The 14,919-nt window shown below is 64.0% G+C and overlaps 1 protein-coding gene across 4 annotated transcripts in view; it reads left to right on the top strand.

Annotated features, from left to right (window-relative positions):
• Nucleotides 1–14,919, top strand: part of ADGRB1 (adhesion G protein-coupled receptor B1) — a 78,126-nt gene that overhangs the window by 16,700 nt on the left and 46,507 nt on the right. For all 4 annotated transcript variants that reach the window (XM_060419944.1, XM_060419943.1, XM_027972819.3 and 1 more), the window contains exons 3-14: nt 6,282–6,443; nt 7,440–7,550; nt 7,908–8,072; nt 8,616–8,780; nt 9,100–9,264; nt 9,559–9,723; nt 9,932–10,033; nt 11,402–11,508; nt 11,717–11,911; nt 12,207–12,275; nt 12,913–13,021; nt 14,691–14,834. In XM_060419944.1, the coding sequence (XP_060275927.1) occupies nt 6,282–6,443; nt 7,440–7,550; nt 7,908–8,072; nt 8,616–8,780; nt 9,100–9,264; nt 9,559–9,723; nt 9,932–10,033; nt 11,402–11,508; nt 11,717–11,911; nt 12,207–12,275; nt 12,913–13,021; nt 14,691–14,834 (1,659 nt within the window). The remainder of the gene's footprint in view (nt 1–6,281; nt 6,444–7,439; nt 7,551–7,907; nt 8,073–8,615; nt 8,781–9,099; nt 9,265–9,558; nt 9,724–9,931; nt 10,034–11,401; nt 11,509–11,716; nt 11,912–12,206; nt 12,276–12,912; nt 13,022–14,690; nt 14,835–14,919) is intronic.

Genomic DNA, 14,919 nt, shown 5'->3' with positions numbered 1-14,919 from the left:
TGGGTAAGGCGTGTCCTCCGTCCCGGCTCGAGGGGGCTGTGCAATGCCCAGAGTGAGCAGGCGGCCCAGGCCAGCCCGTGGCCCACTTTCAGCCCTGCCCCCGCCCGGCCTGTCCAAACGCCACATGGCCACGCCATGCGTCCGACTGGCAAGCCTTCCTCAGGCCAGAGCACCGCTCCCTGCCCCCGGCCGGCCACCCCTCTGCACAGCCTGCCCGCTCCCGCCCCCTCCAGAGTCTCTCTACATTTTTCTGCCTCTGGTGAGATGGGGCCATTTCTCTCAAGGGTTGCTTTAAATATTCATGTTTTAATTAAAGAATTTTATTGCAGAAGCGACATGTAAGATAATGAAAAAGCGGCATCCTGGGGGCTGGGGGCCAGTGTGTGTGTGTGTCCCTGTGTGTATGTGTGGGCCCCTGTGTGTATGTGTTCCTGTGTGTGTGCGTGTGTTCTTGTGTGTGCGCATGCGTGTCCCTGTGCATATGTGTGGGTCCCTGTGTGTTCATGACCCTGCGTGTGCACATGCATGCCTCCCCCAAGTGCCTGCATGGGTGGGGTGGGGCTGGGCTGGAGCCTGAGTGTGTGACATCCCCAGTGGGCGTAAGGCGGGGATGCTGGGCCTAGGGGCCGTGACCTACCCCAGGCTGAGTGCCCCGGTGCCTCCAGGCCTGTCCGCTCTCAGCTGGGCGCCCCTGCCCTGACACCCCATGGGCTTTGGAGTAATTCCCACCCTCAATGCTGCACAGCTACCCTCTCTAGGGGCTGCAGTGTGTGGAGAGAGGCAGGGCTCTGATGGGAGGAGGTACTTCAGGGGGAAGGATGTGTCTCTGGAGTTTAGGGGTGACCAAGAATGTGTTAGGGACCCGGGGCAGGGGACAGGAGCAGGAAGGGACAGGAGCAGGAAGGGTCAGGGCTTCCCTGCCAGGATGGTTTTCATCCCAGCCCGGGGAGCTATTCTTTTGCGCAAGGGCCAACTTAGAAAACCTGGAAAACAAGGTTTCCAGCTCCAGGCAGACAACCTCCGGGTGGACAGAGGAGGACGTGACCTCGTGGAGCCCATAAGAGCACACGGGGGGCCGCCCAGAGGGGGGGTTCCCACACTACCCTGCAGCTGGGAGGCTGGGAGCTGTGGCCCTGCTAGGGTCTCGCTTCCCCCAAAGCGGGAAGGGCTGTGAGTTGTGTAGCCAAAGCTCCGGGAGGGGAAGAGACCTGCCCAGGTCATCCAGCATCGAACTGCAAAGCCAGGCAGGACCCAGGCCTCCGTCTGGGCTTGTAACAGGCATCCTTCTTAGGACAGGGGGCGCCTGCCGGACTAACCCTGCAGACGGGGTCCTATCACTGACTTGCCGAGACTCAGTTTCCTTCTGTGAAATGGGGACGGGACAGTACCTGCCTGTAGGGTCCGGCGCCTCTGTCGTGCATGGAGGAACTCTCCTCGTCCTCCTCCTCTGGCAAGTGGCCTGTGGGCAGTGGCTGCGGTTCTCAGCTCCGTCCTGAGATCCCACAGTGCCTCCTGCAGCTGGGCAGCTTGCTGGTCACTTGGCCTGACAGTGGAAGCCTCAGGCCTTGGTGAAGGATGCACCAAGTTTGGACTTATGGAGCCAGAGCGGGACTGTGGTTTGGGTGGGGGCGGAGCTGCCTATCCCCTGTGGCCTTCATTTGCACATCCATGCAAGGGGCTCAGAGGAAGAACCTGCATGCTGCAGGGCAGGCCTTGACTCTGGGGGCTGCAATCCTCCCAGGGGCTTGACTGCACTGTGGTTGCCAAGGGACCCCAGCCTGATGGTCAGGGGCGGGGCGGAAACAGGCGGTGCTGCGTGACCTGCTGGACTGGGGAGACCTCTGCTGGACGAGACAGGAAGTGCAGACTGCCTCCTCCAAAGGGGACCCAGGAGGCGGGGAGGCCCAGCGCGAAGAGGGCCTTCCTGAGCGCCCCGCCCCAGCCCACTGGGGCACAGGGACCCGGGGACCGGGGCCACCACAGCCTCCAGACAGGGGTGCCAGGGTGGGAAGGAGGCCTGGAGACCCCTCGCCGTGTGTCCGCTCTCCTGGGTGGCCAAGGCTGCCTGGCGGCCATTAATTGGCTCTATTCATCCCTTAATGAGATGGAAATGAGGCTTCCAGACAGAGGGGGCATTGAGCCTGGGAAGAATGGCGGCTTCTTTCCGGGCCTGGAGGGGCAGCCCACCCCCCAGCCTTGCCCACTCTTCTGCTGCCCCTTCAAAGCCCACCCACCCCAAGAGCCCCATGGTCACCCAGCAAAGGGTAGCCTGAGCTCCTCTGAGCCCAGCTCTGCAGGCCCCCGGAGACCTGCCTGGGGGACTCCCTGGTCGTGGACGTGCTTGCCTGGGGAACATTTGTCAGGTGTCACCCATGTGTGACAACACACAGTAAAAACGATAACAGAGATAGCAGCTGCCATTAACCGAGCGTGCATCAGCGGTCAGGGCTCGGGATGCGACAGGGATCCTGTTTTGAGGATCAGAAGTCAGTCTGTGATGAGGATCAAGGCCGTGTGTGATCAGGATCGGGAATCAACATGTGAGCAGAGTCAGGGCCAGGCCCAGGGGGCAGTCTGTCCTCTGAGCCAGTGGACCCCCTGCCTGGCCTCTCCTGATATGACCCTTCCTCTCCTTCCCCTCCCCCTACCACGTCCCCACCACCTGGGTCACCAAGGTAACCAGCCCTGAAATAGTGGGTGTTTTGGCAGCTGAGGCCTAACCTGAGTCTATCCTGAAAGACTGAGCTCTGCAGCAGTTGCCATGGGAACCAAGTGGCATCCTCCGATTAGCCTGGCTTGGACACCCTCTCTCTCCCACCCACTGCCAGCTTCCACGTCACTCAGGCTTCCATACGGGGGCTGGGCTGGGGCAGCAAGGGGGGACAGGCAGGACGGGCCCGCCGTGTCCCTGCGGCCAGGCCGGCCTCCGACTCCAGCCTCCCCGTTCCTCCGTGTCAGTGTGACAGGACAGGGGCTCAGCCGGTGAGACCCCGGCCCCAGGCCAGGGGCTTCGAGTGCTGCTGGCAGCCTGCCTTGTCTGATGGCTGCAGGGGCAGCGCTTGGAATCTGATCAGGGACCTGGTCCCGGCTCCCCTCGCTATCAAATGGGTGTGGCTGTGGGGCTCCTGCCGACCACCGGGCCCCGAGGGAAGGCGCCTGAAGTGGCGGCAGTGAGGCCCCGTGTCTGGGCAGCCTCAGCCTGTCACACCCTCAGAGCCACTCACAGGCAGTGTGCACCAGGGGCTGTCCTGGGCACCCCCCATCCACTCCGCGTGCCCTGGTCTGCTGGCTGCACACCCGAACCCCTGGGACACAGGCATTTGCAGTTCAAAACCAAGACATATCTGTGTGGCAGCCTCCATGCTCTGGCTCCTTCCCAGCCCTGGGGACCCTGGAGTCCCCTGCCTGGTGAGGCTCAGGCCTGCTTGCCTCCTCAACTCCAGGGCAGATTGTCCTGTGGGATGGCGTGGGGGGAGCCTCACCAGCTCCCGACTGTCTGGACCACCCCTCTCTGAGCCTCAGTTTCCTCTGCTTTAAGTGGGTCCACACCTGGTTCCTGGGTGGACTGGGACTCCAGGTTCCTGAGGCATCTGGTGCCAAGTGGGGAGGGGGGACAGGAAGTGGGGAAGACAGGACTCCGCTGCCCAGGATGCCTCCTGAGGGCCAGCCTTGCGGGAGCACCGGGCCTTGAAGGGTGGGGGCTCAGGTCCAACAACCTACTCAGCCCATCCTGACTAGGGGAACCCAAGCATTCTGTCACTAGGGCAGGCTCAGACTTCTCACGTGGACAATGGGGGCAGAGAGGCCCTGGTGGGAGCACAGGGCATCAAGCCCAGGCCCAGGAGGGGCTCAGAACCAGGGCCCTTGGCCCCCAGGAACCAGGGTCCCTGCAAAGCTCAGCCTGGCCTCTACTCTGCAGCCCTGGCAAGGTCCTCCCCGGGCCCCTCTGCACTGCGTGTGTGGGAGGGGCACAGCAGGGCCCATGCCCACCCACAGACCACGCAATTAAGGTCAGAGCCAGCCCCTCCTGCCGGTCCCCTGTCGGGGTGCTTTGGCCTGTCCACCTGCCACACCCACCTGCGTGTCCCAACTGCAGGGCTGGTCTGAGAACAGGAGGCCTGACTTCTGTGTGCCCTTGAGGCTCTGCCTCTCTGGGCTCCAGGGGAGGCGGGACACTTGGGAGGGGGGCCTCTGTGAGGGCAGAGAAAGATCCTCGATGGCTTGGGGGCCTGGAGGGTGAATGAACCTTGCCTTCTGAATGGGGACCCCGGGGGGGTGGATCTTGGGCCCCCTCCCCTGCCTGCCATTCATTTGCTTCCGGCGCCCCCTGCTGGTCAGGTCCCAGCACAGGCACAGGACAGAGCCCAGCACCTGGACGCCCAGCTTGCTGCGCGTCAAAGCAGATTCTCTGGAGGAACCTGGTGGGCCGGTGGTTAGGACTCGACACTTTCACTGCCTTTGCTTGGGTCAGGTCCCTGGTCTGGGAACTAAGAGTCCACACGCTGGGCAGAGTGCCAAAACACACACACACAAAATGGGATTTTCTAGCATTGACTGAGACCCCACACCTGTGGTCTCCCCATCGTTTCTTGCTGCTTGCCATCACAGGCGGCAGACTTGGTTAGACGTGCCCTCATCTTCAGGTGGAGGGCATGAGGGCAGGGTGGGGTGGACCTGACCATCCCAGGGCAGTGGGTGGGGGGCCCCCACATGAACCCCGTCTTTCGGCTCCAGCACCCACCCTAGGGATCTGCACAGTCTGCCTCTCCCCCACGTCTCCCCAGAGAAGCCAGGCTCCGAGAGGCCACAAGGGCCCTCCCGCGGGGCCAGGCGCGACTTGCCCTCGGCCAGCCTGGCTCCCCTGCTCCCGCCCCAGGTGGGGCAGTGGCCCAGCTCCAGGCTGACTCCCAGTGCCAGGCCTGGGCAGTGCCATCTCCTTGCCCCGTTCCTGGGGTCTGTATCAGGGGCTGTGTGCCGGGCACCCAGCCCACGGTAGGCGCTTGGTGACCTGCGCATGCCCTTGCTGGGTCTGACTTGACCCTGCTGTTCTGGGAGCAAGGGGCCCTGGAGTTCCTGAGGACAAATGGGGTGGCAGCACCAGAGTCCCTCAGGGCGGGAGCTATCTGGCCTATGGACTGAATGCCCGGATGAAGCAGCCCCTCCCTGAACCCATCAGTGCAGCCCAGCTCTCGCCCAAGATGTTGGCCTCCTGCTCCTCACCCCTCAGTGCCTCCCCGGTACTTGGAGGCTCTTAGTGTCCTCGGTGACGTCCCTGGTGGCTCAGACGGTAAAGCGTCTGTCTACAATGCAGGAGACCCGGGTTCGATCCCTGGGTCGGGATGATCCCCTGGAGAAGCAAATGGCAATCCACTCCAGTACTATTGCCTGGAAAATCCCATGGACAGAGGAGCCTGGTAGGCTACAGTCCATGGAGTTGCAAAGAGTCGGACATGACTGAGTGACTTCACTTCAGTGTCCTCGGTGGCACTGGGGCCACCAAGGGGCTCAGACCTTCAGGGACATGAGGTCATGATGCTTGAGGTGACAGGACTGGGATGAAGATCTGTGAGAGGGCTGAAGGAGGGTGGCCAGAGGGGCCTGGAGGCCAGTCTCTGCTGTGTGTAGGGGAGGGGAGGCCTGGCGGGGCCCAGGGTGTGAGACCTCACTAGGCCACCAGGTGTGGGGCCTCTCGTGTCCCTGAGTGATGGGGTAATGAACACACAGATCATGGGGGGAGGGTGAACAAGTCTGGAGGAAACTAGACTGAGGGCCATGGCGGGGGGGGGATCCGCAGGGGCTGAGGCTCGGTGCCAAGTAGAAGAGCCCCCTCTGCCCCCACCCCCTCACTGGGCCCTGAGAATAAGGCAGCTGTTAAGGTGGGCGGGGTGCCTTTCATTCATTCATTCTTCAGACCTGCCTAGGGTTCCAGCTCTGGATCCAGCCGCTACACTGGGGACCTAAATTCAGAGTCAGTGTAGACCCTGGCCTGGGAGCCTGTAAACAGAGCCAGAAAGCACTCAGACCCCAGAGGGAACTGGGGTCGCACCTCTGCCTCTCCCTGCCCTGCCGGCCGCCTATGCTTCGCACCCCATCGCTAACCTCATCCAGGCCCACTCTCACCTCCTGGCTGACCCTCCAGGGCGCTGCGCTGGTTAAGATGCCAAGGCTTCTTCGCAGGGGCCGCTCTACCCCCAGACCCCTGCGAGATCCCTGAGACACTGCCTGAAAGGCATCGCAGCCCTTTGACCCCGGCCCTGACTCTGCCCTCTGGTTCCCACCAGGCGGCTGGAAGTTGTGGTCCCTATGGGGCGAGTGTACGCGGGACTGCGGGGGAGGCCTGCAGACGCGGACGCGCACCTGCCTGCCCGCACCGGGTATCGAGGGCGGCGGCTGCGAAGGGGTGCTGGAGGAGGGCCGCCTGTGCAACCGCAAGGCCTGCGGCCGTGAGTGCGCGGACTGGTGGGACGGGCAGAGTCGCGGGGTGTGGGGGGGAGAAGGAGGGGCCCGGGCCGGGCCAGGTGGGGAAAAGGGCGGGGGGCTGGGTCTGGCCGGACCAGGGAAGGTGCTGGGGCCAGGCTAGGCCGGCTCGGGCTGTGAGGGGCGGGATCTGGGGTGGGCGGGGCCAGAGGGGTGGAGCCTAGCTAAGGGCGGGGCCAGGCTTCGCCGGGCCCGGGCTGTGAGGGGTGGGACCAGGGGTGGGGCCTAGCTAAGGGCGGGGCCAACTCCTCGTCCTGGCCGGGTGGCATCGGAAGTAACAGCCTAGGAGGGGCGGGACCAGGTGTTAGACTGGATGCGGCTGTCTTAGCACCTGAGGACTGGGGATTCTGGGTGCACGCGGAAAGCTGTCAGTGAGGCTTCTCCCTCCACCCCGATCCCCAGCCCTGGCCAGAGCTGCCTGTCCCAGTTGCATCTTGCCTCCAGGATGTATTTCTCTAATAAGGCTCTCTAATGACCTCATGCATATTTTAGCTGCTGCTTCCATAAAGTTAAATCAAGTTATAATGAGACTGTCATTCTTCGGGTTGTTTCTTCCCCGATGAATTTTCCTGGGGAGAGGAGCTCATCTCAGAAGCCTGGGGAGGGCCCTGTGGTGTCTGGGCTGGGCCGCGGGGCGCAGGACCGCAGGCGGGATGCTAAGGAGGGGACAGCAGCAGCCATTCACACCTGGTGCCCTGCGGGTGATGCTGCGGGCCCCGGGGGAAGAGAGGGAGGGGCGCAGGACAGGGGAGTCTGGACCAGACAGGGCTTGGCAGCAGACAAGGGTGCCCTGGTCCCAGGTTTCTCAGCTGCCCAGTGGGACCAAGTGGCCCTGGTACTGGCGACCCTGAGCCCTACTGTGACTGAGGACTGAGGGACAAAGGGCCAAGAGCGCCCCTTTAGAGCTGCAGGGCGGGAGCCGCAGGCCAGGGCCTGGGCGCTTACCTGGACCCGCCCTGCAGCCGCTGGGCGCACTAACTCCAGGAGCCAGTCCCTGCGGTCCACGGATGCCCGGCGGCGTGAGGAGCTGGGGGACGACCTGCAGCAGTTTGGGTTCCCGGCCCCGCAGACAGGTAAGTGGCAGCGTCTGGGTGGGGCTGACAGCAAACGCACTAAAACTGGGAAGTGGGGAAAGTTGGTTCCGGGGTATTAGGTCTTTGGGCAAATACTGTAGGTTATTAATTGCTGCTGATTCCAATTAATGACTGTAATAATTTCCCATAATTAGACTAACCTCTCAGGTGCCAGGCGCTGGTCTCCAGGCACACTGGATTTAGGAGAAGTGGTGTGAGGTGAAGGGGCCTGTCGAGAAAAAAAGAAAAAAGGAGGGGGGAGCTCACGGGCCTTGCTGCGGCCACCTGGGAGGTCTGACCGCAGCGCAGGGACAGGGGCAGCAGCAGGCCTGTGATGCTGTAGGTCTGGGCCCACAGGTGACCCCGCAGCCGAGGAGTGGTCCCCGTGGAGCGTGTGCTCCAGCACCTGCGGAGAGGGCTGGCAGACGCGCACGCGCTTCTGCGTGTCGTCCTCCTACAGCACGCAGTGCAGCGGGCCCCTGCGGGAGCAGCGGCTCTGCAACAACTCGGCCGTGTGTCCAGGTGGGCGGGACGCCGGCCCGGGGGCGGGGCGTCCGGGTAGGGGCGTGGTGTCGGGGCGGGACGTCAGGGATGGGGGTGGGGCGTCCGGGTAGGGGCGTGGTGTCGGGGCGGGATGTCAGGGGTGGAGGCGGGGCGTCCAGGTAGGGGCGGGGCGCCGGCCTGGGGGCGGGGCGCCCGAGTAGGGGCGTGGTGTCGGGGCGGGGCGTCCAGGTAGGGGTGGGGCGCCGGCCCGGGCGCGGGGCGTCCGGGTAGGGGCGTGGTGTCGGGGCGGGATGTCAGGGGTGGAGGCGGGGCGTCCAGGTAGGGGTGGGGCGCCGGCCCGGGGGCGGGGCGTCCGGGTAGGGGCGAGGTGTCGGGGCGGGACGTCAGGGATGGGGGTGGGGCGTCCAGGTAGGGGTGGGGCGCCGGCCCGGGGGCGGGGCGTCCTGTAGGGGCGTGGTGTCGGGGCGGGGCGTCAGGGCCCGGGGCGGGGAGTCCGGGGCAGGTGACTTGGCCGCCGGCTGGGCCAGACAGGGGTCGCAGAGCGCTGTGTTCCCTCCGTAGTGCATGGCGCCTGGGACGAGTGGTCGCCCTGGAGCCTGTGCTCCAGCACCTGCGGTCGTGGCTTCCGGGACCGCACACGCACCTGCAGGCCGCCCCAGTTTGGAGGCAACCCCTGTGAGGGCCCAGAAAAGCAAACCAAGTTCTGCAACATCGCTCTGTGCCCTGGTAGGTGAGAGGGAGGGCGCTGGGTGGGGTGAGATAGGAAAGGACCCAGTGGGCCACCTACCAGCCCCCGGAGCCCAGCTTTGCCCACTCAGACCCGCCTACTGGGGCCTCAGAGATGAGATTGGAACCCCAGGCTGTAGGCCAGAGAACCTGGAATGTTCTCACTGGTGCACCAGCGGTGTTGGGGTGCTGGGACTTCCTTGAGTGTCACACCCATGCCTCAGACTTTGTGGGGTGCTCACACCTGTACCCCAGGTGGGGTGTGGGCCCTGGCTGTTCACGCTGGCTTCCTGTCCCCTTCTTCCCCTGGGCCGGGCAGTGGATGGAAACTGGAACGAGTGGTCCAGCTGGAGCACGTGCTCCGCCAGCTGCTCCCAGGGCCGGCAGCAGCGCACGCGCGAGTGCAACGGGCCTTCGTACGGGGGTGCCGAGTGCCAGGGCCACTGGGTAGAGACGCGAGACTGCTTCCTGCAGCAGTGTCCAGGTCAGGCCATGCCCCTGGGCCTGCGGGTGGGGATCTGCGGTCCTGAGTCACTTGGCGGGCTGGGAGCTGCTGGGGGGCCCTGAAACAAGGCCCCAGGGATGTGGGGGCTGTGGGAGGTCCCGGGGGCCAGTGCACATGGGGCACTTGTCTTATCCGTGTATCAAGCTGAGCTCTGCCTTCCCCTACCTGGTGTCAACTTCCTTCTGCTCCCGGCTCCCCACCCCTGCGTCCCCGTGGCTCCTACTTACCCCTCATCCCCATTCTCGTGCCTCCGTGCGTGGCCATGTCCTGCAGTGGATGGGAAGTGGCAGGCCTGGGCATCCTGGGGCAGCTGCAGCGTCACATGCGGGGGTGGCACACAGCGGCGGGAGCGCGCCTGCTTGGGGCCCTTCTTCGGGGGAGCAGCCTGCCAAGGCCCCCAGGATGAATACCGGCAATGTGGCGCCCAGCGGTGTCCCGGTGAGTGTCTCCACCCCATCCCACAGCTGGACCCTGAGGAGGTGCATCCCGAGTGGCGGGGGAGGTGTTCGGGGTGCAGCTGGGGGACAACCATTTTGCGAGGGTGGATGTCCCGTGGCGTCTAGGCGCTCCTGACCCTGTTGCCAGCTCTCTGCTCCTCCCTGCATTCCCCCCTCCACCACCAACTCACGTCTCTGGCCCTTGGCAGAGCCCCACGAGATCTGTGATGAGGACAACTTTGGAGCTGTGGTATGGAAGGAGACCCCAGCCGGAGAGGTGGCTGCGGTCCGGTGTCCGCGCAACGCCACAGGTGAGGGCCAAGGGGGCAGGGGCTGGCAGGGCACCTGTCCCTCCCTTGCGGGATGTGCTGGAGGCACCAAGATGCCCCTGGAGGCCCGCCCAAGAGCTGTCAGCACAGGGCACGTGGCCCAGACCCCGCCCGGGCAGCCCCATGCGCACCAAGACCAGAGGGGTGCGAGCAGGGACCCAGGGCTGCCATGTCCTAAGTCACTGGAGCGAGTGCCAGCATGAGGCCCCTTAGTGCGATGTTCCACGATGTCACCGCTTTACACGTGGGAAACCAGAGGCACAGAGCCCACACCCTTGCCCTGGGCTTGCCTGGCCAGTAACTGGGAAGTCGGGTTTGGACAGTGGTCTTGATCCCCATGCAAACCTATGGAGTGATACAAGGTGTGGGAAAGGCAGGGTGGGCTCCCAGAAGGGGCTCTGCAGTGAAAGTTTGGGTTCCTTTCCCCTCTTGTCTGAGGAGCATGTGTTCCTTTGTACCCCTGTGTGCCGTGTGACATTCAGGAAGTACCTACCGTCTCTGAACTTCCATTTCTTTCTGTAAAACAAACTTGCTGTGGGCTCCCCACCCCCTACCCCCCAATAAGGCTGGTGACCGTGGTGGAGGCTGTGTATTCCCAGCCGTGGCTTCAGCCCCCGTGCCCCGTTTTGTTTACAGAATAATACAGGTTCTGGGTAGCGTCTTGCAAATCCAGGGAAGTAAAGTGAAAACACAAGTTGCAGGATGGTGTGACTTCTCTAGCCTTTGTCTGCTTGTGAGCCCTCATTTTCATTCTGCACCATGCCGTAGACCAGGTGTCCCGTCCTGCCCCATGGCTCCTGCTGGGTGACAGTGTCCTGGCAGTTCTCTAGGGTCATCACGGCTGTGCCTGGCTCCCTGGAAGTAAGGTCTGGAACATAGACTGTGCCCGTGTTCAAGGTCGTCCACACCTGACCCCCAGTCAGCCCCAAGGCTGCCCAGTGTCCACAGCACACCAGGGTCATGAGGGGCCCCCTGACCCCAGAGGTGGAGCCGGGCAGCGGTGGGCTGTTGGTTCTCACCAGGGCTCTGGTTAGGAAGTGGCTCCAGGAGAAGCCCTGGGCTGAACTCTGAAGCCCGTCACTCGGCCCGGGGTTCAACCTCCACACAGGTAGGATGCCTGCAGGTTTGGCTCCTACCAGGCTCCAAGCTCCAGTGTCCGCTCAGAAGTGCTTTGAATGAGAATGTCGCTGGGGGCCTGGCCCCTGTGCCGGCTCTGCTCCTGGAATACGGCCGCAGGCGAGTGTCTGCTTGAAGGCACCTGGGAGCTGTGGCTGGGTGGGTGGGACTCTGCGGCAGATGTAGGCATCCTTCTGAGAAGTGGGCGATGGAGCCAACCCCCCATCTCCACAGGCCTCATCCTGCGACGCTGTGAGCTGGATGAAGAAGGCATCGCCTACTGGGAGCCCCCCACCTACATCCGCTGTGTGTCCATTGACTACCGGAACATCCAGATGATGGTGAGGCTGGGCGCCGGGGTCACCACCCCGGGCCCCGCCCATCACTCCAGGGCTTGCCTCTACCCCCATTCTCAGACATAACCCTGCGTCCCCAGTGGCACGCTCTGTGGACACGGGTCAGCGTGGCTGGGGGCTGCAGAACGCCCTCTGGGCGTGGAGGTCCTTGGCGCCTGCAGAGCCGCAGCACCCGCACCTTCCGTCCCCCTAGACCCGGGAGCACCTAGCGAAGGCGCAGCGTGGGCTGCCCGGGGAGGGCGTCTCCGAGGTCATCCAGACCCTGGTGGAAATCTCCCAGGATGGGACCAGCTATAGCGGGGACCTGCTGTCCACCATTGACGTCCTGAGGAACATGACAGAGATCTTCCGCCGGGCGTACTACAGCCCGACCCCTGGGGACGTGCAGGTGGGTGCCCAGGAGGGCATTCTCCACCCCAGCCTTAGACCAAGTCCCGACCTCAGACTGAGCCCTGAGCCGGGCCCCGCGCTGAGACTCGAGCCCGGCCACACTCTGACCCCGGCCACACTGAGCCATGACTCTGGTGCCTTATTTTCTGTTCTGGAGAAGGAAATGGCAGCTCACTGCAGTATTCTTTGCCTGGGAAATCCCATGGACAGAGAGCCTGGCGGGCTGCAGGCCCTGGGGTCGCAGAGGCCGAGCACACATGCCCTTTCACTGGCCTTCTTCCTTCTCCTTCCAGAACTTCGTGCAGATCATCAGCAACTTGCTGGCCGAGGAGAACCGGGACAAGTGGGAGGAGGCGCAGCTGGTACGCCTGCCCACCCCGGGTGCTGCGGGCGTCTCCGCACCTCCCCACTCCCCAGGCCGGCTCAGGGCAGGCTCTTGGATTCAAATCCCAGCTCGGCCTCTTCCAGGAAGTCATTCAGCCTTCTGACCTTCGGCGTCCCCGTCCGTCAGATGACAGGCTCACCGCACAGGGCTCAGGGAGGGGTCTGAGAAAGTGCAGGCCGTAGGGTGCAGGCCGAGACGTGGCAGTCCCTTCTCATCTGGAGAGAATGGTCCGCCTCCCCCCGACACTGACCAGGAATCTGCCATTCCTCCTGTACCCAGGGCCTGCGGCGCCCAGAGACCCCCTGCTGTCCTCCCATCTGGACACCCGGCCATAGGCCAGAGCGCCACAGCCCCTCTCCGCTCAGTGTTCTCATCCTCAAATCGGCAGTGGACACTCAGGTCCTGCTCCACTTCCCAAGTCAGGTCCAGAGCCCTGCGGGGCAGGGAGTGACCAGCAGGACCCCGTCAAGGAGGGAACAGATGAGGGAAGGAGGCAGCTGAGTCCCCTCTGAGGGGGCAGGAGACTTGGGTGACACTCAGTTCTGGCACCTTCTTGGCTGGACTGCCCCCCACTGTCTTGAGGCTCCCTGACCCCGCCCCCATCCCGTCCCCAGATGGGCCCCAATGCCAAGGAGCTCTTCCGGCTAGTGGAGGACTTCGTGGATGTCATCGGCTTCCGCATGAAAGACTTGCGGGATGCGTACCAAGTGACAGACAACCTGGGTAAGCCCGTCCCTCGCTCTCCCGACCCTTAGGCCTCACCTGGCACACCTGGACGGGGCCCTCCAGCCTCAGATTCTGGCCAGGTGTGCCGGAACTTCAGGACCCCCAGGCCGGGTTCTAGGATGACCTATGAGTTCTCAGGTGCACAGACCTGAGTCTCCTGATGATGGTCGGATGTGATCCTGGGAGGGGGTTGGCATGGGCGCTCTTGGACCCAGACCAGGCCCTGGACACTTAGAGTCTTGGGATGCAGCAGGAAGCCCCAGCCACAGCTTCCACCTCCCCGGAGCTGGGGGCTCACGGTGCCTTGTCCCCAGTACCCGCTGTGCTGGGACCTTAGAAATTTGAAGGCAAGGTTGCACTCTGCTCCCAGAAGCGCTTGTCAGAGGGGCTTGGCGACACCCAGCTCAGTAGCATGGGCAGAATCTCAAGTGGGGAGGCGGCAGTGCAGGCCTCGAGGGGCTGCAGAGTGCTACAGACGGGCCTGGACTTGGGAGGCTGGTGATGGCTGTTGGCACACGGACCTGCAGCAGCTGCACTCAGTGCTTACCACCACGTCCCCTTAAACAGCTCTCCTGGCCACGCTTCTCGAGAGCACCTCCCCAGATACTCTTCTCATAGTGGGGAATCAGGGTGGGGCCCGGACCCGTGCCTGGCGGTGGTCCACACAGCGCCGAGGAGGGCGACCATCACCGCCTCTGTAGAGACTCCTGGGCCTCTGGGGATGTGTCCTCTGGGCCCACGGTGCCTGTTCGCATGCACCCGGGGACCTGCCCGGGCAGGGATGAACGCCTGCCAAGCTAGAAGTTCCTAGAGCCCTGGTCCCGCCTTTCGCCTCCGAGCTCAGGACCCCAGAGCTGGGGAGACCCCTGAGGCCAGAGGAGTGGGAGCAGCTTCCTCCTGTAGGTGGGGAGACCCCGGCCTGGAGGTCCCCTGGAGGCGGGGTCAGCAGTGGCTCCAGGCTCCTGGGTCCCTTTCTCACTGGGCTGGCAGGGCCCTTGTTCCAGGTGAGATGGGAGTGGCCGGAAAGCGGGCTCTTCTGTGGCCACATGTGACAGGCGTGGCCCGGAGGCCACCTCAGCTCTCAGCCCCCCGGCCCCGGACCTCACTGTAGAGGCTGGACCCCTGGCCACCCAGCACCACCCATAGCCCCTGGAGGGGGGCTAGGCCTGGGCCGAGTCCCTGACCTTCCACCTCCAGGAGCCTGTCCGGAGCCAGTGGATATTCAGGGCCCACCGTTTGTCACCAAAGGAGGCCCTGGACTCCTCCCATCACCCCTCATTAGCCCTCCCACCCCATGTATCCACACAGCGCCATTCTCCCCTAGACCCCACTCATACACCCGCACCTGTGCACCCTGCACGTATACACTCCGTGCACCCAGTGCACACCCACACCCCCATTCACCCCAGTCCTACAGCCCTGCACCCCATGCACCCAAGGCCCTGCGCCCTGTGCACTCCGTGTAGCCCCTGCACCCCCTCGCGTGGTGTGGCTGGGTGGCCGCACGCGCACCGCACCTGTCCTGAGCCAGGAGCAGCCCTGTGATGGTCCCGCCCAACTTCCCGTCCCAGGGCCGAGGCTCCGGACCCTGAAACCGCTCTGTCTTTGTCTCCCTTTGTCTGTCGCTGTTGTCTCTCACCTCCCCCCACCCCCCACCCCGCCACAGTCCTCAGCATCCACAAGCTCCCAGCCAGCGGAGCCACCGACATCAGCTTCCCCATGAAGGGCTGGCGGGCCACAGGTGACTGGGCCAAGGTGCCGGAGGACAGGGTCACTGTGTCCAAGAGTGTCTTCTCCACGGGGCTGGCAGGTGAGGGCTTCAGGGGGTTGGAAGAGCTCCCCAGAGTCTAGAACTTCTCAGTCCCCTCAAAGAACTTCCCAGCCCCACTCCAGAA

This window comes from Ovis aries, chromosome 9 (assembly GCF_016772045.2).
Source record: "Ovis aries strain OAR_USU_Benz2616 breed Rambouillet chromosome 9, ARS-UI_Ramb_v3.0, whole genome shotgun sequence".
Lineage (NCBI taxonomy): Eukaryota > Metazoa > Chordata > Mammalia > Artiodactyla > Bovidae > Ovis > Ovis aries.
This window is presented reverse-complemented; position numbering and strand designations above follow the sequence as displayed.